Raw genomic sequence first — 24,421 nt, 5'->3', positions numbered from 1 at the left:
CAGTAGAAATAGTATGCTTCCAATATTCTTGGAAGCCACATGTATATAACCACAGGCTGAATGGGGTTTAATATATAGTCAGACTGAGAACATACTGTAAAAAACATTGAATAAGTTGATTTTCTAGGCATTTTTGCGGGGCCCTTAAAAGGGGGGAGCGACTAATACACCAGTGCGACGTATGCGCCAGTGTGTCTAATATTAAACTACTGTACCAGTGCCACAATGGGATTACTGCAACCACGGTTATGTATCACACAAACTTAACTGTCAACAACCCGATTTATTTTTTCAGGATCTACGGCATTTAGGTCATGTTGCTAGGTAGAAACACAAAACCACTGTTCTAATTAAAAGTTTTAATTTCTTAGGCTCAATACCGTTAGTCATTTTGATTGTGAAAACGCAAGCTTTCAAACTCTTGACTGACCTCCACTCAAATATTATTCTGCTATACTGCTTCACTTAGGGTGCGTTCGTAAACCCAATCTCATGCTCTGAAATCTCTTCGGAGTGCTTCAGAACGTGAATTTTCTCTTTAGCTTTCGAACGACCTGAAATGGTTTGACAAAGGAAGCCGTCAGCGAGAACACAAAAGTTATTGTTTTCTCAATGATTGAAAACACTTTTGGTAATGTTTTACAAAATCTTCATCTGACAGTGAGGATGATGAAAACGTAAGCCGGTCATTCGTGGAAAATGTAATACTGATAGTACTGATAGGCTTTTTCTTAGACCGATATAACCAATTTTTTTTATTTATATTTTTTTTACATGAGTTTTCAACTCTTAAGTCTAATACTACTGTAATTACTACTGCTGCTCTTCAGTGCTGCTTTTTTTTTGTGCGGCGGTACTAATTGGTGTTGAACAAGGCTAGCGTGTAGACGACTCCTCCCTGTTAACTCCATTTTGAAAGTGAACGCTCTGAGAATCCAGCTCTGAAGCTGCCAGAGTGTGCTCCGAGCGCTCCGCAATTCATTCTCTGAGCTTTCGAACGACACCGCAGGAGTTTAAGAACGGTCAGAGTGCGCACTGACACACTGAGATTGGGTTTACAAACGCAAATGCACACAATAGCTGTCACCCTCCCAAGCCATTGATTTGTCAACAGTCAAATTGAACCCGCCCCTGGGATCCGTACCAAACAGCTATTGGTTAGAAGACCAAGTAGTAAACTTTTCAAGTTTTCAGCTTGTTGTAACTGCAATGCTATAATAATGCAGGTGACTGTGAGACTGGGTAAAGTACGACAGTAAGAAAAAACGAAAATGCTACTCAACAGGTTTGAAATTGTGCGTTGTTGAATTTGCCGAATTCGCAATGCTGAAAAAACAGTACGTGACTGGAGACGAAACAAAGACAAACTTAAAATGGACAAAGAAAAACGAGCTGATAGGAGGAAAGTGTTTATGGCCCAATGTAGAAAGCATTTTGTTTGAATGGAGTACTTTGAATGATTTTAATACATACTGTAACTTGTTCTACATGTCAGTGCAATGCAGTGGTACTCTTGTAAAGTATGTGTGTGGTTATGGTTCTGATTAATAAAACAAAATTAATGTATTTATACAGCTGGAAATTGAATGCAATTGTACTGCACCGTATGCAACAGTAAAATATTTTGTTTACTGGTTATTAAATGGTGCACTGTTTATTTTTTTTAATTTTTTTTTTAATTGATGAAGCAGCACTGTTTAATACTATTCTTTTAAATTTGAATACAACAAATTTGTAAAAGCCAATGCAGCTGGAACTATTGTATAAGTATGGTTTTGGAAAGAAATGCTAAGTAAAGCAAAGAAGATATGTTCTTGAACTTGTAGGTACTAGATAAGCTAAAATAAAATACTGGTAGTTTAATACAGATGTGATGTGCAATGCTAACTTGATTTTACGCTGTGTTAGTTATTACTTTTTAAATTTTGAAAAACAAATAGTTTCTAGCAGTTTAACTAAAAACAAAAAACAACACTAAAATTATTAATGGAATAAAATGTTGCAAACAAGGATTATTTCGAAACTAAACCTGTATATCTTTATTTTTTGGTGTTGAGCATGTAGGAAAAAATAAATTGTAAAAAAAGTATTTTAAACACAAAAAAGGTGTTTTCCTAAAATTGAAGTCTCAAAAAAGGGGGAAGCGACTTTTACACCAGTGCAACCTATGCAACGATTTTTAAGGTAATATACAGAAAGCATACAGCTGTGTCGTACAGGTGAACAGGCAAACTTACCTTCTTTCCTGCTACTCCAGGTGTTCCCTTGCCACCATCCTCACCAGGATCTCCCTAAAAAACAGTAAAGCCGTAGTATTTTATTATTTTATAATCATTTTAAATTAACCAAAGCTGCATGTGTGATTACATGGTGCTTAAGCGTCCGAGTAGGATATCAAGATAGTTACACATTACCATTGGTCCCATCTCTCCTTTCTCTCCCCTTGGTCCTCTCTGAGTGTTGTCTATTCCAGAATTACCCTAAAAAACAAAGCCAATAGATGATTATGTCTGTAAGTCTGGGCACACTTTTTTTCCCACGCAATTCAATGTCTGGATCCAGTATGGGTGAGTGCTGCAGTATGTACTTCCTGGACACGCTGTTTCAGGCCGCTTTGAAAATTCCACACACACACTGTATACAGCCCCTATAGTAAAGGTTTTGCTGGTTTTAACAAGATGGCAAATGGTTTTAACAGTTTGTATTCAATGCACTTACAGGGTCACCTCGCAGACCTGTGTCCCCTCTGTCACCTCTTTCTCCCTTGATGCCCTTTGGACCCTATAAAACAACAAACACATTTGACTTTTTTTACGTCCCTATTTAAAGGGTCAAAATGGTGCAGCATAACTTTTATTGGAGCCAAAGCCATCTGGTTATCTTTTGATGCACCTTTTAAACACACCATGCTGTAAAATCATGCACAGGGGTTGGTTGCTAAAGATGTATCGCTTTATTGAATAAGAGAAAAGTTTGTTAAAGTCCATGAATTAAGGATAAGCTGGTCTGTAATGCAGTGCCAAAAAAATGAGGATTTACCAAGTGTACATTTCCAATATTTACAGGCAACGAAGGCGTGGTTAGGCAGTGAGGCTAATCATTAAGAATATATTCCTCACCTGTCTTCCAGGGTTTCCTCTATCTCCCGGAGGACCTGCCACCCCTCGGGTCCCCTGAAACAAAGGAGAATTACTTATCATAGAGAGAATTTGTAATTAGTCACAAAACTAATTTCCGTGGGTTGCACTCAATGTAGAATTGTGCCCCAGTTGAACTATCTGGGTTTACGTCTGTGACACTGATGTACTTTGGAATGAAGAAGTCTGTTACACTGTATTCATCTTTCTCATTTTAAATCAGTACAGACCTTACCGCCTTTCAATGCTGTGTGATTCGGGTCATCTAGCCCCCTTGTGCCTTATGACACATCTGTGTAAATAATTACATGCAATGGCTTTCTAGGCTACCACTGTAACACCTTGCTTACAGGCATGACAGGGTGGCAGAAGCAGCACAGAAGTATAGATAAAAATGACTATAGACATATTCCAAAGCACAGTAATAGAATATAAATGGTACATGTAAATAAATATCCATCAGTTTCAACAAGGAAAAAAAAACATATTGCCTGTTATAACTTTGGCTGAACGTCAGCGTCTTTCTCCTGCTTACAAGTACTCATTTGATTTTGGTTTGTTGTTGTAATGTTTTAAAAGGCACCCAGTCCTTGGGTCAAGCCACTGGAGAAATGAAAGCCATGAGAAAAAACGGTTTAAAGAACCTCTAATATCTACTACACTGTGCGTAGAGCAGATTAAGTGTGCTTAGTGGACTTCTGAAGCAATGACACATTTATTTTCTATATTATTACAAGAAATCATTATCACCCCAACCCCCCCCCCCCCCAATAAAAATAAATAACAAAATCACGACTATGTTTTATATTAGAGACATGTGGAGTTTAGGAAGTGTCTCTTTTTGGAAATTAAAAAGCTACAATATATATTTTTGGCTATATATATATATATATATATATATATATATATATATATATATATATATTAGTGGCAGTCACAGGGGGGAGATACTCAATGGGAGGTATGTGCGGGTGGACATTTTGTCGGGGCTGTCTTCGCACAAAATGGCCGACAAAGTCACAAAATGGCCGACAGAGAAACTGCCCAGAGACAGGTGCCTTGGGAGGAATGTGATGGCGTGCTAATGGGTTATTAATGGGTAGTTGATCAAACTCCCAGCCACCTGTATTTAAGGGACAGCTAAAACCTCTTAAGGTGTGTGTGTGTGTGTGGAGGTGAGACAGCTTGCTGGATTGGTGTGGGGAGAGAAGGAGAATTACTGAACTGAGAATTAATTTATACCTGTGTATGACTTGGGTCGTTTGGACTACTCTGCCCGCTGTAAGACCCTATTTGTATGAAAACCTTCTTTGTGTAATGAACTTTGTTATCTGACCGGACGACTCATCTGCCTGGGACCAGGGAGATAATAAACAAACAGGCACTGTCCTGATTAACTGCGATATCATTGTGTATTGTCTCTGCTCTCTCTGACCGATTTGTGCCTTTGCGGGTCAATACTTTGTCACATATATATATATATAATGTTGGGATGGGGTTAATTGACAGTAATATGAAATAGCAATCAGGTGTATATGCAAAATGGTAGATGAATCATAACAACAGAGTGAAACATTACCTCTTCTCCATCTATTCCATCTAAACCAATTTCTCCAATTTCACCCTGAAATAAAACAAACAATTACAAACATATATAGACATGCTTATTCAAATGAAAAAAGCCAATATTATTTAAACTGGTTGTTATGATGGGGATTTGTACTGACCTTCTCTCCTGAGTATCCTCGAGAACCCTACAATACAAAACAAAAACAAGCTGTTAATACAAATAACGTTAGTTACTGGACTGGACTGTTCAGAACAGATGGCTAATTTTTAGTCCAGCAGGGGAGTAAGCAGTTGCTAGGCTGGTTCAAATGCCATTTGGTAGATACTCAGAATATACTGGATCTAAAAAGAATACCTCACCAATGTGACTCATACATACGGACCATCAATGGCAGCAGCGTTATGTTATGTGTAACTGTTCAATCCGTTTAGTGTATTTAAATGATTGCACATGAAGGTTATACAGAGAAATGAGGTAATGTTCATCTTACCTTAACACCTCTCTGTCCTGGGCACCCTTGGAAGCCTTGGGTTCCATTCACGCCTGGAGGACCCCTCTCGCCCTGTCACACAAGAAGAAAGAATGCATTGACATAAATATCTCAATCTGCTGACCATGTGTCAGGTCCTTTCATTTTACATTACCCATAATGAGCAACAGTCATAAAAATTTAATTAATTGATTTTGTTCTTTATCAAAAAGTTTTATATCATTTACTAAAAAAAAAAAAAACTCTTACATTAGCATGAAATAAAGCACTGATACAACACATCCAGAGTGCTAAAATGCCACTTCCTGCAGGAAATAAGCTTCATTGGATCTTAGGAACATGGAATTCTACTCATTTAAGCTGACGAAACAAGCAGCTGGTTCCATAGTTGTATTGCTTCTTGGTTCTACTTACTGGTCCTCCTTCATCACCTGGGTGACCTGCGTATCCTAATCCTCCTGGCATACCCTGTTATCCAAGAACAAAAACAGAGGAAGAAGTTAGGTTTCATCAAATGTGTTAAAGAAATGTATTGATAAAGCAAAACTCAGCAAAACATGTCTAATGCTACTCAACAAAAACAACTACCAAGTAAATTACTGTGAAAGGCATTATAAAACACTATCAGGCTCATTAAAATGGTTTCTATGAATGCAATAAAACACTTTTTAAAGGCTCTGGGCTAAAAGTCAGCACATATCAAACAAGTGTATTAACACTGAACAACAGGAGCATATGTAGTGTAATATTATGGGCATGACAGTTAAACAAAAGTTAAAATAGCAAAAATGGTGAGCATTATATTTTATTTGCTACCTTTATTCCAGGGATTCCTGGCGGGCCTCTGTCTCCTCTTTGGCCGGTGCACTTACACGGCACTCCGCAGCATTCACGTTCAGCAACGTTGTCCTTTTCAGAACAGGAGTAAATAAATAATAAAATCAATGTTCATTGACTGTGCTTGACTGTGCTTTATGGTGTGCTTGCTATGTGTTTAACAAGGTTTGCAGTGCTAGGTTTGGACCTGAAGCCACCAGACTGTCCTTAATTAAAGTAAAAACAAGCAAACAACAAACAAAAAAGCAAACAACGAAAATAACTTTTGCACAGATGTTCTTGATAACAAAAGGAAATAAACTTGATTGAACTTCAAACGCAATCAGTTCTGAAAACAGACAGCGGTAGCTCACCAGTTCCTCTGACAACTCATAGTCTAAATCCAGCAGGTTTATCCGGAGCGGTCTGGAGTATCTGAATCCACGACCAAACTCCAGCAGCACTGCGTTTTCAAAATCAGACACCCGCTCCAGGCCGACCAGGATGAAGGCACTCACATCTGTTAAATTAAGCACAGACACAAAACATGTGATTTGATGTGCAATGGCCCACGACTCCCTCATGCAGCTATTTATGGGCATGTATCTTTATTAGTCTCTTACAACTAATTTAATCTGCATTTCCATGTGCCACATGGATATACTCAGTCTTGACTAGATTAGTCTATATTCTAACAGACCGTTTTCATCAGTCATTTATGTTCACATGGCAGTGCTCTCCTTTATATCAACTCATAATGTCATATGTCACTGGGAGTCATTTGACTATAGAGCTTTCCTATATTACTCCCTCCATCACAGCGACTGGGCCAGATAGAATTATCTCAGTCAGTATTGCAAACGTTTTTCAAACCATATCAGTGTTATTCTGCTGCAGATAGAAATGAACAGGAATGGTTCCAAACCACCTTCGGTACAGTTGAAAAGCGTGTTTTCTGCGTAGGTAAGTTTGAAAGCTGTAATAGAACTCTGAACAGACAGACAGGCTTTGAACTCTGTTTCACTCAAAGCACTTTCATGTTGCATAAATTATGTTATATTTTTGTTTTATGCTATTTTTATTACTAGTTATTTATGTTTTATAATTTTATATGTGCATACAGCTTTCTACACCTGTTTACACAGAAGTTTATTGCGTAAAGTTTATTTTATTACTTTTTCATTTTTATGTATATGTGCTCTTTTTGAAAGAAATAAGAAAAAAAGTTTAATTTTCAATGTAAATACAGTGTTTCTGCTCTGAAAATGTTACCGTATGATGTTCATGAATAAAAATATTAAGTTGTATCCAATTGTTTGTTTTTCATTGTCATATCAAATACGTTTTAAAATGGAGCTGCACATTTTGCAGGTGCGGCGGTTGTATGTAGTCCGAAATCTCGACGGTTTTAGTGATAAAATATGTAAAACTGCTAAATTAACTTCACATTTTGGCACCTCTATAACAGGCCAGTAAACATCAACATTCCTTTTGTGTGCATCCTTTACACTTATGTTTAGTGCTTTCTTATCAGTTTACATACTTGGCTAAACAAAGAACAAAATGAGAAGGTCAGTCACCTGCTGAACGAAGTGCTTCCACACGTGCTTTCATTGCAGCAAACCCATCCTCCAGGCCATCGGTGAGGTGGATTACCACCTAACAGAAAGGGTGAAAATAATTAATCCTTAATTTGAAACTGGCCAATATTTAATTATTAACTTCCAGAATTTTTGATGTATGAGCCAAATTGGGGAGCACCATAAAAGTAAATGAGGCCCATTTAGCAAGCTTTTCCTGTTCCTAGTACAGTAGGCGATTGATCTCAGAACTTTGTTAAGTTGGGTCTTAAAGGATCCAAGTGAGTCTGTCTCAACAAGTTAATAGTTAATGCTTCTTATACATTTCATTGTGTGAAAACATGCTGCATTAATAATATCTAATATGGAAAGGATAATGCATTTTTCAAGCAAGGACAGCTTACCTTGACAGCTCCAGGTGTGCCGCTGGCTACGAACTTGTCCCTGTATGCATCCACAGTCTTTGTAGACAGAATGTATGGTCCGCGAGTGCGCAGTGCTCTGAACTGCTCGTACAGCCCTTGCTTGTACTCGGAGAAGTCGAAACCGACCTGCTGCCCAGCTGAGGTTAGTGCCAGAAGACCAACCCGCACAGAGGGGACCTGGGAGCCAGAGCAGCTGGTCACCCTCATCTGTGAAATCCTCTGTAAGATTGCCTCCATCTTGGACTCAAGTCCTCTCTGGACTGCAAAAATGTTCTGCCCGGCACCCACATTGGAGACATCAAATCCTACCAAGACCTCAAGTTTACAATCTGTTAAAAACAAAATAATTTGGATATTAAAATAATTTGAATAGATGGAGGAAAGGATTTGTGGTTGCTAAAATCAATACCTACTGTCAATGTTCATAAGGCAGAAACCCTTGCCCTTCCACATGGTAGAAAGCTGAATATTACTAAAAATCAGGTAATTTACTGTAATACAGTAACCTAATGGGTTTATAGCTACCTCTTATGCACTTCCATTTGCTATTTAGGTCTTATACTGTATGTGGGATTATTAAAGAAACAGTGTGAGTGTCAAAGCATATCACTGGCAGCAAAGCATGTCGTTCATTAGGGAAGCATCTGATTGGTAAATGACAAGAAAGAATTCATTGAAAGGACTGAGATAATATCAATCTCTAACCAACTGTTTCCTCTACTGACTGACATGTATTAGAGTCAGTGACATACTATTCAGCAAATCGCTGAGGCCATTTTTATCCCCCAAACATTAAATATAACATACTACATGGAAGTAAGAAATTCAAACTGAGAGCTTTCTTTAATCTAACTATATTACCAGAAAGCACTTTAAAAAAAAAAAAAAACATGTTTGCTATAATATGTGCTTATTTCAAAACTATGCATGTGCGTCCTACATGGCGAACTGGTAAGTTTTACAGTATTTAATTTCATGAGCTGTAACCACATCAATGGGCTAATAACCAACAAAAAATCTCACAGTAGAATAACAATGGTCTCTTACTGTTTTGCTGTTAATCGTTCTCATTCACTTCTTGTGTTAGGTGAGTAAATAGGGAGAGAAAGTCATTAAAGATAGCAGGAGGTTATAAAGTGGTTGTTTATGCAGAGTCAAAATGAAATTAATGTCTATTAAACCAAAAAAAAAGAAACATGAGAATGTTGTTGTCCCAGCCATTACAATGACACATTGCTTCCTCTGCCTTTACCTTGGTATAGCTGAGTTGGATTGTCTGGACGAGGTGTAGATAGAGGGTGTTTTCACTGATGCTCAGATATATCTTAGGTACACCTCAAACAGTTTTGTATCTCATACCCAACGGGGCGAAACTGTGCTGTATGGAAGTACATCTTCGAAAGGCATGTGCTAACGAGAACCTTAACATTACAAAGGCTTTCCTCTTATTAGGTGACAAAACCTCATTAATAAGACTACTGACAGCTGTGTAAACACAGAAAATAAAAACAGCCACAAATGTTTGTTCAACTTCGTTTGCTTGCACATATTCAGTCAATCCCACAATCCAACTTGGCCTTTTACTGCTGCACTACGACCTTTACTACCACACTACTACTTCCTGAGTCGCTATACCTGACAAAATTACACTGGAACGCAGTCAGCCATCTTCAACTATACCTTGCATAGACTATCTAGCTCAACTATACCTGGGAAAAGGCAGTGGAAACAAGGCATAAGAAGTGATTCAATTATCCCTTTTGTGATGCCATAGAGGGGGAATACTACCACACTACAGAACACAATTTAAGTTTGTTTTTGTATGTCTATATTACAAATATCCAGATTTTACCTTTTGTAATCTCTGGAGCTCCAGTGCAGATTTTTTTCCCCTTCATTTCATCAGCAAGTATCACCAGGAGCTGTTCACTCAGCTCCGAGCCCTTGGGCTGTTGAAGCCCTAAAGACTGTTGTTTTTTCACTTGCCAGCTTGTTGATTTCACTGACAGTATCTCCGACTCCGACGGCGTACATCCGCACACCAGTTCCTCTAAGGGCCAGTGCTGCCGCACCCCCATCGTCTTGGGACTTCCCGCCTGTCACAATCAAAGCAATTTGTGGGATGCCTTCATGCGCCCTGCTCCCTGCAGCCTTTATGAAATGCCTGTCCTGAATGTGCTTAATGGCAGCCCCTGTGTTGATCCCCCTCCCTCCCCCTCTGTAGTTCGTATTCTCGATTGCTGCTACAATGTCATCTTTGGACGTGTAAGTGTTAAAGAAAAACTCATCGGTTACGTCCTTGGTGTACTGTGCCAAAGCAATCTGTATGGAGTCCTTGACATCAAAGATGTCAACCAAGCCAATAATGAATTGCATTATATGATCAAAGTCGGCCTTGTTGAAATTATTGGAGCCATCCACTAAAAACACAATATCTGCAACTTTTGGCTTCGGGTCACCTGCAGGGGTGGGAAAAAGAGTAAAATCATTTCAGTATAACATTTCAGAGAATTTAGAAAGAAAGAAAGAAAGAAAGAAAGAAAGAAAGAAAGAAAGAAAGAAATTAAATTTATTCAACAGAAACCAAGCAGCTCTACATCAGATGGTGGCTGTTATTACTCACTATAATGAACACTAACTACCATTGGTCGCTTCTCAACATCGAGTCAAAGGTCGGAGACCTTCCAAGTAGGTTTTAACATAATTTTCTTCCCTCACTACCTTATTATTGTGCAGCTGAACTTTCAATTCGTAATGCATTATCGTCTCTGAAGGCACAATGCTATAAAAGCAAGCAGCCCTCCTGCCAATGTTGATCCGCTCTCTTTGCTGGACAGGAAAAGTTAATTTCCAGTTTGGACTCCATTTAACATGCACTGCCTAGAGAGCATTGGGAAATATATGCCAACATGGGAAAGGACTGCTCATTATGTACTTTCAATGATGTTTCAAAGTAAAGAAAACATATTTGGACAAAGAATATATATATATATATATATATATATATATATATATATATATATATATATATATATATATATATATATATCATGATGACTAATTCTTTATTTTATAAAGAGGTCTTAAAAAGTTCACTGAAGCACTTCAGGGTACAGATCTGTAAGTTAATTACTACACCCGTATAGCTGATTAGAACAATACACTTTAAGTTTATCATATACAGTATTTTATACCTTATACTGTATTTTTGCTGCATTAAATATGCCATGCAAAGGTTGTCTTAACTTATTTCCTTTGGCATAACTTCTTACCATATCCATAGTCAGTAGGTTCAGTAGGTGCTGGCAGCGCTGTTCCGCTCAGTCTTGCAATGAACTTGTCCTGAATTCCAGGAAGGTTTGGGAAGTCGCTTACTTGAAGAACATCTTCACTGGAGGTGGCAATTTCAGCCAGTTGTCTTCCATCTGCATTCTTGGCACCAATTCCTATACAGTTGACATTTGTTCTTCTTAACAGATCGCCATATTTGCTCACGTCAGTTTGGGATCTCCCTCCAGTGAGTACCACTAAGTGCTGTGAGGCATCCATTCTGGCTCCATTTGCTGCCTTCAGTTCCTTTCTCACAACATAGTCTATTGCCTCAGCCAGATTGACAACGGAGCCACCCATTTGGCGAAGTCTTCTCACTGCATTTATCACAGCTCTCTTGTTAGAATGGGTGTTCAGAGAGAATTCTGTTTTCTGGGTACGGCTATACTGCACCACGGCAACTTGTATCTGGTTAGGACCAATATCAAGCTGCTGGAGGACCTGGATCATGAAGTCTCGAATATGCGCAATGCCATCCCCGCCAACACTGTCAGATCCATCGATAAGGAAAATTATGTCCTTTTTCCCAAGATTAGAAATCACTATTCAAATGAAAAGAGAGAGGGAGATTTTCCTTTCAAGGAGTAATTCCACATTTTCATCGATACATGCATGTTTAGGGCTTGTGAATTACCTCTAGATCAGATGAGACTCCATAAATAAAAATATACAGTACATTTACACCTTCATTTTACTTACCTTCAGTTGTAACCGGGGGGATCTTCTGTCTGATATCAGTGGCACTTAATGTCTTTACAGATGTCAGCAGCTGCTGATCAATGTTGGTCAGATCACGGAACTCGTTTACAGTGTAAGAGTATTCAGGAGAGAGAGATATCATCTTTAACTCCTCTTCATCAGCATTCTTCGCTCCGATGGTAAAAGGAGCCACGTTGTTCTTCTTTAACCTTTCGGCAGGATCGAAAACATCATCTGCAGACCTTCCCCCAGTGAGGAGAATCAGGAACTGAGGGACGCTTTCTTCTATCCTACTGCCTGCAAACCTCTGGAAGATGTTTCTGGAAACATACTCTAGCGCCTTGCCGGTGTTCAACTTGTTGCCACCTTTGTTTCTGATTCTCTTGACTGCATTGAGAACCTCTTCTTTGGTCGAGTGTTCGCTGAGTAGGAACTCCACCTTGGCATCATCACTGTATTGCACCACAGAGATTCGCACTTTGTCCAAACCAACATCCAACTGATTTACCACTCTAGTAATCAGGTCGCGGATGCTACCTAAATCATTCCTCACTGCGGATGTGCCATCAACTAAAAACACAACGTCCCTCTTGTCACTGTCTTGGAAAGCTGTAATGCAATGCAATAACAATCATTACATGAGGTTGTAAATAGGACACCTTATTATTATCTATATATCTATATATAAGTAAAAAAAAAATGCAATGACTGAGTATTAGTCGTCCGTCACCCCATATATTTCTAAAGAACTGCTGGAGGAACCAATTGAAAAATCACGCACTCTGTAGTATCAATAAACAACGACTGACCATTGAGTGACAAAACAACCTGTATAAAGTATTTGTATTTCGTTAAACCTCATCTCTATATCTATTCAGACAAAGTACTTCCATGTCAGGCAATCCATATCCATATGTAAAATATTCTCCTTTATGCTTCAAAGTGTCCCGAAGAATTACTTCTGCTTGGTCAGTCATATCATTCTCATTGTATAATATTGTATACTATTTCCTGTATAAACAATTTAAATGAACCCAGGGCATGCTACTGTTATGGGTTCCATCATGACAGCCTACTATGATGCAGAGCTTCATTCACATTTTCTCTTACCTTCAACCTGATAAGTCGGACCTTCACGATCAATTTCTTCTTTAGACAATTCTGTCAAGGAGGATATTAGTTGTTGTTGGACACTGTAGATGTCACGGAATTCAGAAACTGGATAAACAAACCGAGAATTATAGGAAATAATTTGCAGCTCTTTGGAATCAGCATTTCTGGTTCCTATACCAAAGGGTACAACCCCAGCTTGTTTAAGAGTTGTTGCTGGACCTTGTACATCATCACGTGATGGTCCTCCTGTAACAACAATTAAAAACTGGGGAACACCTTCACGGATTCTGCTACCAGATGAAGGGGAAATTACATTATTCTTTACAAAAGTAAGCGCTGCACCAGTATTAAGTGGCCTTCCACCTTTGTGTCTCAGTCCCTTCACAGCATTAAGAACCCCTTGTTTGGTTGTATGTGAATTCAGGTACAGATCAGCATTGGGAGTGTCACTGTACTGGACCACAGCTACACGGATCTTATTTTCGGCAACATTAAGATTTTCCACAACTCTTCGGACAAACTCTTGAATTGTGGGGAAGTCGCGTCCAACATCATCAGAGCCATCGATCAGGAAGATGACATCCTTTTTTGCACCTTCCATTTCAACTGCAAAACATAAAAAAATATATTTAAATTGACAATACTGTAAAACAAACATTCCGCCATTGCTCAAGACACAATAATTGCGTTAAGAAGGGAGGGGGGAGGGGGTTGTAATGGAATGATTACATTTATTTGTGGTGCTCAAAAATACCTTGCAATGTGATGTCATTATAAGCACTGGTGATCAAACTGTGCACAGAAAGCAAATATAGGATAGCTAAGGATAACTATGAAGCTTGACACAGTTAAGAACACAATAAAAGATAAACAACAGTACACGATTTCCACATAAACTACATTTTTGAAGTTCAGTTTCTGCCTGAATCCTTACACAGTAGAACTGCTACGCGGGTCAATTTGACCCATTTAAAATGTTAATTACTCTTGGGTTGTAAATCGTATGGTTTCTATGTGCATGCTAGTTTGTGAGATAGTGAACTAAGCTACGCAAGAAATGGCAGCAGCGGGGAAAAAACGAAAAGTATAAGAAGAGTTTCAAGCATTTCAAGACCAATGGACAGAAAAACATTTTGTAATTGAGGAGGGCAAACCTCTCTGTCTTCTGTGCAAACAGTCCATTGGAGACAAGAAACAAAACACACAGCCAGTAGTGGTTTTAGGCACACACAGCCCATGCAATTGCATGGAGCCACGGGCAGCAAGGGGGCCCCTGTTGTCGTGGCTCAGTTACTATAAAAATCGTATATTCACCTCAAGTCTGCACCAGAAAGAATGATACATTAGCCATTTTACCATTCTTTTTATCTATACGCCACAAGCCATAACCAGAAAAAACACAACATGTTGGGCTTTAAAGCCGTGCGCAAGTATAAGTCAGTATGTGCCGCGTAATCATGTAACCCACGATTTAAGCAAAAAACAGTAAGATATTTAAAAATTAACTAATTTAGACACACTACAAAGTTTGCTTGTGCGTGTTGTCAGTACTGCAAACTTGAGGGGAATACATGTATAGGTGTCTCACACGTGTAGGGCTGCGTGTTTAAATGAACCTGGAAACAAATTCAAATAAATGCGTTTCCAGCCGATGTATCGTCCTCGCCTCTTGCGATGCTCGACGGCATCTACAAGGATTAATGTTTTTACAAGTTATTGACAGAGGGAGTAAATGCTAAGAAATGGTTTAAATGTATTAAGTTTGTCATTTATTTAGCTGAAATATTCAAATGGCTAGCAACAGAAATAAATGCACTTGAAAAAGGTATTTGAAATTTGTAATCCATGCAATTTGGTCACATTGCGGGCCACGGTCCCACAATAGCCTTGCTATGTGGCCCTCTGCTCTGTAAACTTTAGGCACACCTGGTGTAGCAAAACAACCAGAGATGAAAAAAATGCCAAGATATCAAGTACAGTACAGATTAGCAGACATGCTCAAACAGGACTTATCTTGTCTGTTCACTTTGCAACTGAATATAACATGACACACAAGTCACTGAGGAACCCTATATAACATGTCAAATATTTCAAAGATGAGTCTACAAGTGCAGTTACGGTAGTGGATTTTATATGGTGAGAATCATCATTGTTTCCTGAGTGGAAGACAATGGAAAGAAAAAAAAAAGTGCTGGAGAACAGATTGTCTAAAGAACAAAGTCCCAATCAGATCAGAAATGTTCAGAGGTTTGTATGTAAAAAATAAATAAATAAATGAACAACAACATTTCAACAAAAACAACAACAAAAACTATGGGGAAGGTGTACTAAAGTGTTGCACCTGTCGCAATGGTCGCAAACCAGTTGCAAACGAGTCAGAAGTCTTGGGTGAAATGTACTAAACAAGTGCAATGTTATTTGCGACTTTTTAGGGAATGCTTTGCGGCAGCAGTTTTTGTTTGCAGTTCAAGTTTAGATGATTATGCGTTCCTGCATAAATTTGCAAAAAGGGGGAGGAGATGAGGGTGTTCAAATATTATAATGAGATATACTGAAGCTGCAGACAACTGCGACACTTACAATTGCATCAATTTGTTAAAAAAACTTTTGAAAGCATGTTTTGAACACTGGCAATTGTTGCTGGTATTTCCCAGTCTGCTTTTTCTCATGTGTTGCCAGTTGTGCTCAATGCATTTTTGAGGTGAACAGCCAAATACCTATTTTTCACTAAAAGCAGGCTGTACTAACAAGCCTTGAAAACACATTTCTATGACATTTCTGGTTTCCCCAACATGTTGGGAGCAATAGACTGCACACATGTGCCACTAACCCCTCCAGCTCATTCTGAACATCTGTATAGGAATAGGAAATACACCTATTCAATTAATGTGCAGGTGGTGTGTAATTGTGCACAATTTAGCACTGCACCCCTGACTAAGTTAAATAAAAACAGACAGTATACATTTGGCGTATAGGCTACTAAAGATAACACAAATTAGTGATAAAATGCAAACTTTGTTGCTGGTCCTTTGAAATTCGTATTAAAGAATTAATGAGAATTGACTGTTCTCAAGTATTTATTATTATTAGTCTACTTAGCAGATGCCTTTATCCAAGGCCACTGCAGAGACTAGGGTGTGTAAACTATGTGTCAGCTGCAGAGTCACTTACAACAATGCTTCACCTGAAAGACGGTGCATAAGGAGGTTAAGTGACTTGCTCATGGTCACACAGTGAGTCAGTGAGTGAGCCAGGATTTAAACCAGGGACCTCCTGCTTACAAGCCCTTTTCTTTAACCATCGGAACGCCTTATACTTAGTGTACACAAATTCTTTACCACGTTTGTATTAATAACTAAAAGTAAATATTTCTTTATATACGCACTGGCACAGTATATATCATACTCAAGAAAATAATGAATAAAAAAAGGCATTTAAAATTTAGATTTCTAGCCAACAGCCATGTATTTAGGAAATACTTCACCAGTCTATGCCCATGTATAAAATACTGATCGTAAGATGCCCTATTTAAACTGCAAAAAGAGAAGATGCCAAGACGGCAGATTTGGTACAGTCTGGAACAGAAGACAAGATCAAATGAGGTGGCTCTTGTCTGTTCACTTAGAAACTGAATATAAAATGCCACACTAGTCGCATAGGAAACATAGAAAACAATCAAAAAAGATGGCTCTGGTAGTGCAGTTATGACAGTCGGTGGTAAGGTCTAAAATTCCACAAAGTGATGGAGAACAGCCTGATCTAAATAATCAAGTCCCAATGAAATCAGAAAAGTTTATGTAAAAAATCAACAACATTTAAACAAAAACAACACTGATATATTCAATGTTGCTTAAAGATGGGAGGATGCTGTTAATTATTTGTCATTAGCACTTCACTTTTAAGTAAGCATGCATCACATACCAGAAACCCTAATCAAACAGTTAGTTGCACAAATATAATGGCACTGTGATTAAATCCCTGTTTTCACTTTAAAGAACCTGCTTCTTACCTATGACTGTTGGTGTATCTTTTGTTCTCTCTCTAGCAACTTTTATCACAGAGGATACAAGTTGCTGCTGGATGTTTGGAAGGTCAGAGAAGTCAGAAACAGAAAGAGCAAAAGCAGGATTGTATGAAATTGTTTGTAACTCCCTGGTATCTGCATTTCTTGTTCCAATACTAAAAGGCACAACCCCAAGCCCTTTTAGAGCAGTTGCTGCAGCCCCAACATCATCTCTGGACCTTCCACTAGTCAGCAGAATTAAAACCTGGGGCACACCCTCAAGACGTCTGCTACCAGAAGAAGCAGTAAAGACATTGTCAATAACAAACTGGAGGGCTGCCCCAGTGTTGAGGGGTCTTCCACCTTTATGTGTCAGGCCTCTGATGGTATTAAGGACATCATCCTTGGTTGAATATGTATTCAGGTAGAAAGCTGCTGCTGCATCATTACTGTACTGCACCACAGAGACTTGATCTTTGTTATCCTGCACATCCATGTTCTCCACTACTCTTCGAACAAAATCACGGATTGCTGGGAATCCATTTCTAGTGGCATCAGAACCATCAAGCAGAAACACAACATCTCTTTGGGCAGAATCTCTTTCAACTATAAATAACATTAAATAAATATGTTAATTAAAAATAATATATATTTCAGATGGAGAATAATCATCAAGTGACACTCATCACTGTTTCCTGAGTGGAAGACAATGGAAAGAAACAAAGTGCTGGAGAAAAGTTTTGTCTAACTAATCCAAATTCCAAATCAGATCCCAAAGGTTAGTTATTTATGTTGAAAAATAAATAAATACAAATATTCCAAATTGCTTGGTAATGCTCCTTACCTACGACTGTTGGTGTCTCTGTTGTTCTCTCTCTGGCAACTTTTGTCACGGAGGTTAGAAGTTGCTGCTGGATGTTTGGAAGGTCAGAGAAGTCAGAAACAGAAAGAGCAAAAGTAGGGTTGTATGAAATTGTTTGCAGCTCCCTAGTATCTGCATTTCTTGTTCCAATACCAAAAGGCACAACCCCAAGCCCTTTTAGAGCAGTTGCTGAAGCCCCAACATCATCTCTGGACCTTCCACCAGTCAGCAGAATTAAAACCTGGGGCACACCCTCAAGACGTCTGCTACCAGAAGAAGCAGTAAAGACATTGTCCATAACAAACTGGAGAGCTGCCCCAGTGTTGAGGGGTCTTCCACCTTTATGGGTCAGGCCTCTGATGGTATTAAGGACATCATCCTTGGTTGAGTATGTATTCAGGTAGAAAGCTGCTGCTGCATCATTACTGTACTGCACCACAGCGACTTGATCTTTGTTTTCCTGCACATCCATGTTCTCCACTACTCTTCGAACAAAATCACGGATTGCTGGGAATCCATTTCTAGTGGCATCAGAACCATCAAGCAGAAACACAACATCTCTTTGGGCAGAATCTCTTTCAACTATAAATAACATTAAATAAATATGTTAATTAAAAAAAAAATATTTCAGATGGAGAATAATCATCAAGTGACACTCATCACTGTTTCCTGAGTGGAAGACAATGGAAAGAAACAAAGTGCTGGAGAAAAGTTTTGTCTAACTAATCCAAATTCCAAATCAGATCTCAAAGGTTAGTTATTTATGTTGAAAAATAAATAAATACAAATATTCCAAATTGCTTGGTAATGCTCCTTACCTACGACTGTTGGTGTCTCTGTTGTTCTCTCTCTGGCAACTTTTGTCACAGAGGATACAAGTTGCTGCTGGATATTTGGAAGGTCAGAGAAGTCAGAAACAGAAAGAGCAAAAGTAGGGTTGTATGAAATTGTTTGCAGCTCCCTAGTATCTGCATTTCTTGTTCCAATACCAAAAGGCACAACCCCAAGCTCTTTTAGAGCAGTTGCTGAAGCTCCAACATCATCTCTGGACCTTCCACCAGTCAGCAGAATTAAAACCTGGGGCACACCCTCAAGACGTCTGCTACCAGAAGAAGCAGTAAAGACATTGTCCATAACAAACTGGAGAGCTGCCCCAGTGTTGAGGGGTCTTCCACCTTTATGGGTCAGGCCTCTGATGGTATTAAGGACATCATCCTTGGTTGAATATGTATTCAGGTAGAAAGCTGCTGCTGCATCATTACTGTACTGCACCACAGCGACTTGATCTTTGTTTTCCTGCACATCCATGTTCTCCACTACTCTTCGAACAAAATCACGGATTGCTGGGAATCCATTTCTAGTGGCATCAGAACCATCAAGCAGAAACACAACATCCCTTTGGGCAGAATCTCTTTCAACTATAAATGACATTAAATAAATATGTTAATTAAAAAATATATATATATTTCAGATGGAGAATAATCATCAAGTGACACTCATCACTGTTTCCTGAGTGGAAGACAATGGAAAGAAACAAAGTGCTGGAGAAAAGTTTTGTCTAACTAATCCAAATTCCAAATCAGATCCCAAAGGTTAGTTGTTTATGTTGAAAAATAAATAAATACAAATATTCCAAATTGCTTGGTAATGCTCCTTACCTACGACTGTTGGTGTCTCTGTTGTTCTCTCTCTGGCAACTTTTGTCACAGAGGATACAAGTTGCTGCTGGATATTTGGAAGGTCAGAGAAGTCAGAAACAGAAAGAACAAAAGTAGGGTTGTATGAAATTGTTTGCAGCTCCCTAGTATCTGCATTTCTTGTTCCAATACCAAAAGGCACAACCCCAAGCCCTTTTAGAGCAGTTGCTGAAGCCCCAACATCATCTCTGGACCTTCCACCAGTCAGCAGAATTAAAACCTGGGGCACACCCTCAAGACGTCTGCTACCAGAAGAAGCAGTAAAGACATTGTCCAGAACAAACTGGAGAGCTGCCCCAGTGTTGAGGGGTCTTCCACCTTTATGTGTCAGGCCTCGGATTGTATTAAGGACATCATCCTTGGTTGAGTATGTATTCAGGTAGAAATTTGCTTCTGGGTCATTACTGTACTGCACCACAGCAACTTGATCTTTGTTTTCCTGCACATCCATGTTCTCCACTACTCTTCGAACAAAATCACGGATTGCTGGGAATCCACTCCTAGTATCATCAGACCCGTCAAGCAGAAACACAACATCCCTTTGGGCACCTTCTTTGTCAACTATGAGGTATAATAAACACAGGGGTTAACATAAGAAGAAAAACGTTCACGTGGAGTTAGGATCAATGCTATACGTGAAGTTAGCTAGTGCAATTAACCTGACAACAATGAAATGCAAATAAATATCAACTAAAGGTTGTTTTTTTTATTAAAATACAAAGGTGTTCTTTTAATTTATAAACAAGAGAGGCAGCACTATGCCAGAATGGTAAATAAAGGGATGAAGTCAAATATTCACTTGCCTTGTACTTAGTTTACACAAATTCTTTACCACATGTTTGTATTAATAACTAAAATTACATCTTTCTTATGTATACACTGGCACAGTATATATTATACTAAAAAAAATGCATTTAAAATGTTGATTTATAACGCAACAGCCATGTATTTAAGAAATACTTCACCGGTCTATGCCCATGTATAAAATACTGATCATAAGATGCCCTATTTAAATGCTAAAAGAGAAGATGCCAAGACGGCAGATTCCGTACAGTCTGGAACAGAAGACAAGATCAAATGAGGTGGCTCTTGTCTGTTCACTTAGAAACTGAATATAAAATGCCACACCAGTCACTTAGGAAACATAGAAAACAATCCAAAAAGATGGCTCTGGTAGTGCAGTTATGATAGTCGGTGGTAAGATCTAAAATTCCACATTGTTTCCTGAGTGGAAGACAATGGAAAGAAACAAAGTACTGGAGAAAAGCCTGGTCTAAATAATCAAGTCCCAGTGAGATCAGAAATGTTTTCATATTGAATAAATATTCAGCGATGCTGTGTCATGACAGTGTAATGTGAATTATTCATCATTCACTTTTCACATTTGTGTACACATGCATCAGATACCAGAAACCCTTATCAAACAAGTACTTGCATAAATGCTAATGGCACTAAGCATTGAAATTCCTGTTTTCAATTTCAATCTCCTTTTCTTTACCTATGATTGTTGGTGTTCCTGTTGTTCTCTCTATGGCAACTTTTGTCACAGAGGATACAAGTTGCTGCTGGATATTTGGAAGGTCAGAGAAGTCAGAAACAGAAAGAGCAAAAGTAGGGTAGTATGAAATTGTTTGCAGCTCCCTAGTATCTGCATTTCTTGTTCCAATACCAAAAGGCACAACCCCAAGCTCTTTTAGAGCAGTTGCTGAAGCTCCAACATCATCTCTGGACCTTCCACCAGTCAGCAGAATTAAAACCTGGGGCACACCCTCAAGACGTCTGCTACCAGAAGAAGCAGTAAAGACATTGTCCATAACAAACTGGAGAGCTGCCCCAGTGTTGAGGGGTCTTCCACCTTTATGGGTCAGGCCTCTGATGGTATTAAGGACATCATCCTTGGTTGAATATGTATTCAGGTAGAAAGCTGCTGCTGCATCATTACTGTACTGCACCACAGCGACTTGATCTTTGTTTTCCTGCACATCCATGTTCTCCACTACTCTTCGAACAAAATCACGGATTGCTGGGAATCCATTTCTAGTGGCATCAGAACCATCAAGCAGAAACACAACATCTCTTTGGGCAGAATCTCTTTCAACTATAAATGACATTAAATAAACATGTTAATTAAAAAAAAATATATTTCAGATGGAGAATAATCACCAAGTGACACTCATCACTGTTTCCTGAGTGGAAGACAATGGAAAGAAACAAAGTGCTGGAGAAAAGTTTTGTCTAACTAATCCAAATTCCAAATCAGATCTCAAAGGTTAGTTATTTATGTTGAAAAATAAATAAATACAAATATTCCAAATTGCTTGGTAATGCTCCTTACCTACGACTGTTGGTGTCTCTGTTGTTCTCTCTCTGGCAACTTTTGTCACAGAGGATACAAGTTGCTGCTGGATATTTGGAAGGTCAGAGAAGTCAGAAACAGAAAGAACAAAAGTAGGGTTGTATGAAATTGTTTGCAGCTCCCTAGTATCTGCATTTCTTGTTCCAATACCAAAAGGCACAACCCCAAGCCCTTTTAGAGCAGTTGCTGAAGCCCCAACATCATCTCTGGACCTTCCACCAGTCAGCAGAATTAAAACCTGGGGCACACCCTCAAGACGTCTGCTACCAGAAGAAGCAGTAAAGACATTGTCCAGAACAAACTGGAGAGCTGCCCCAGTGTTGAGGGGTCTTCCACCTTTATGTGTCAGGCCTCGGATTGTATTAAGGACATCATCCTTGGTTGAGTATGTATTCAGGTAGAAATTTGCTTCTGGGTCATTACTGTACTGCACCACAGCAACTTGATCTTTGTTTTCCTGCACATCCATGTTCTCCACTACTCTTCGAACAAAATCACGGATTGCTGGGAATCCACTCCTAGTATCATCAGACCCGTCAAGCAGAAACACAACATCCCTTTGGGCACCTTCTTTGTCAACTATGAGGTATAATAAACACAGGGGTTAACATAAGAAGAAAAACGTTCACGTGGAGTTAGGATCAATGCCATACGTGAAGTTAGCTAGTGCAATTAACCTGACAACAATGAAATGCAAATAAATATCAACTAAAGGTTGTTTTTTTTATTAAAATACAAAGGTGTTCTTTTAATTTATAAACAAGAGAGGCAGCACTATGCCAGAATGGTAAATAAAGGGATGAAGTCAAATATTCACTTGCCTTGTACTTAGTTTACACAAATTCTTTACCACATGTTTGTATTAATAACTAAAATTACATCTTTCTTATGTATACACTGGCACAGTATATATTATACTAAAAAAAATGCATTTAAAATGTTGATTTATAACGCAACAGCCATGTATTTAAGAAATACTTCACCGGTCTATGCCCATGTATAAAATACTGATCATAAGATGCCCTATTTAAATGCTAAAAGAGAAGATGCCAAGACGGCAGATTCCGTACAGTCTGGAACAGAAGACAAGATCAAATGAGGTGGCTCTTGTCTGTTCACTTAGAAACTGAATATAAAATGCCACACCAGTCACTTAGGAAACATAGAAAACAATCCAAAAAGATGGCTCTGGTAGTGCAGTTATGATAGTCGGTGGTAAGATCTAAAATTCCACATTGTTTCCTGAGTGGAAGACAATGGAAAGAAACAAAGTACTGGAGAAAAGCCTGGTCTAAATAATCAAGTCCCAGTGAGATCAGAAATGTTTTCATATTGAATAAATATTCAGCGATGCTGTGTCATGACAGTGTAATGTGAATTATTCATCATTCACTTTTCACATTTGTGTACACATGCATCAGATACCAGAAACCCTTATCAAACAAGTACTTGCATAAATGCTAATGGCACTAAGCATTGAAATTCCTGTTTTCAATTTCAATCTCCTTTTCTTTACCTATGATTGTTGGTGTTCCTGTTGTTCTCTCTATGGCAACTTTTGTCACAGAGGATACAAGTTGCTGCTGGATATTTGGAAGGTCAGAGAAGTCAGAAACAGAAAGAGCAAAAGTAGGGTAGTATGAAATTGTTTGCAGCTCCCTAGTATCTGCATTTCTTGTTCCAATACCAAAAGGCACAACCCCAAGCTCTTTTAGAGCAGTTGCTGAAGCTCCAACATCATCTCTGGACCTTCCACCAGTCAGCAGAATTAAAACCTGGGGCACACCCTCAAGACGTCTGCTACCAGAAGAAGCAGTAAAGACATTGTCCATAACAAACTGGAGAGCTGCCCCAGTGTTGAGGGGTCTTCCACCTTTATGGGTCAGGCCTCTGATGGTATTAAGGACATCATCCTTGGTTGAATATGTATTCAGGTAGAAAGCTGCTGCTGCATCATTACTGTACTGCACCACAGCGACTTGATCTTTGTTTTCCTGCACATCCATGTTCTCCACTACTCTTCGAACAAAATCACGGATTGCTGGGAATCCATTTCTAGTGGCATCAGAACCATCAAGCAGAAACACAACATCTCTTTGGGCAGAATCTCTTTCAACTATAAATGACATTAAATAAACATGTTAATTAAAAAAAAATATATTTCAGATGGAGAATAATCACCAAGTGACACTCATCACTGTTTCCTGAGTGGAAGACAATGGAAAGAAACAAAGTGCTGGAGAAAAGTTTTGTCTAACTAATCCAAATTCCAAATCAGATCTCAAAGGTTAGTTATTTATGTTGAAAAATAAATAAATACAAATATTCCAAATTGCTTGGTAA

At 38.7% G+C, this 24,421-nt stretch overlaps 1 protein-coding gene across 1 annotated transcript in view; it reads right to left on the bottom strand.

Moving 5' to 3' along the window:
* Positions 1-24,421, bottom strand: part of col6a3 (collagen, type VI, alpha 3) — a 104,923-nt gene that overhangs the window by 17,208 nt on the left and 63,294 nt on the right. The window contains 24 exon segments of the mRNA XM_059033997.1: positions 2,238-2,291; positions 2,415-2,480; positions 2,719-2,781; positions 3,120-3,173; positions 4,717-4,761; positions 4,865-4,891; positions 5,198-5,269; positions 5,612-5,665; positions 6,014-6,106; positions 6,388-6,533; positions 7,594-7,672; positions 7,998-8,347; positions 9,871-9,959; positions 9,961-10,477; positions 11,291-11,890; positions 12,048-12,656; positions 13,158-13,766; positions 17,170-17,769; positions 18,008-18,607; positions 18,844-19,443; positions 19,684-20,283; positions 21,221-21,820; positions 22,058-22,657; positions 23,595-24,194. Coding sequence (XP_058889980.1) covers positions 2,238-2,291; positions 2,415-2,480; positions 2,719-2,781; positions 3,120-3,173; positions 4,717-4,761; positions 4,865-4,891; positions 5,198-5,269; positions 5,612-5,665; positions 6,014-6,106; positions 6,388-6,533; positions 7,594-7,672; positions 7,998-8,347; positions 9,871-9,959; positions 9,961-10,477; positions 11,291-11,890; positions 12,048-12,656; positions 13,158-13,766; positions 17,170-17,769; positions 18,008-18,607; positions 18,844-19,443; positions 19,684-20,283; positions 21,221-21,820; positions 22,058-22,657; positions 23,595-24,194 — 7,727 coding nt within the window.

The sequence above is a fragment of the Acipenser ruthenus genome, chromosome 11 (genome assembly GCF_902713425.1).
Source record: "Acipenser ruthenus chromosome 11, fAciRut3.2 maternal haplotype, whole genome shotgun sequence".
Classification (NCBI taxonomy): Eukaryota; Metazoa; Chordata; class Actinopteri; order Acipenseriformes; family Acipenseridae; genus Acipenser; species Acipenser ruthenus.
Note: the sequence above shows the minus strand (reverse complement) of the source record. Positions and strands in the feature narration are given on the sequence as shown.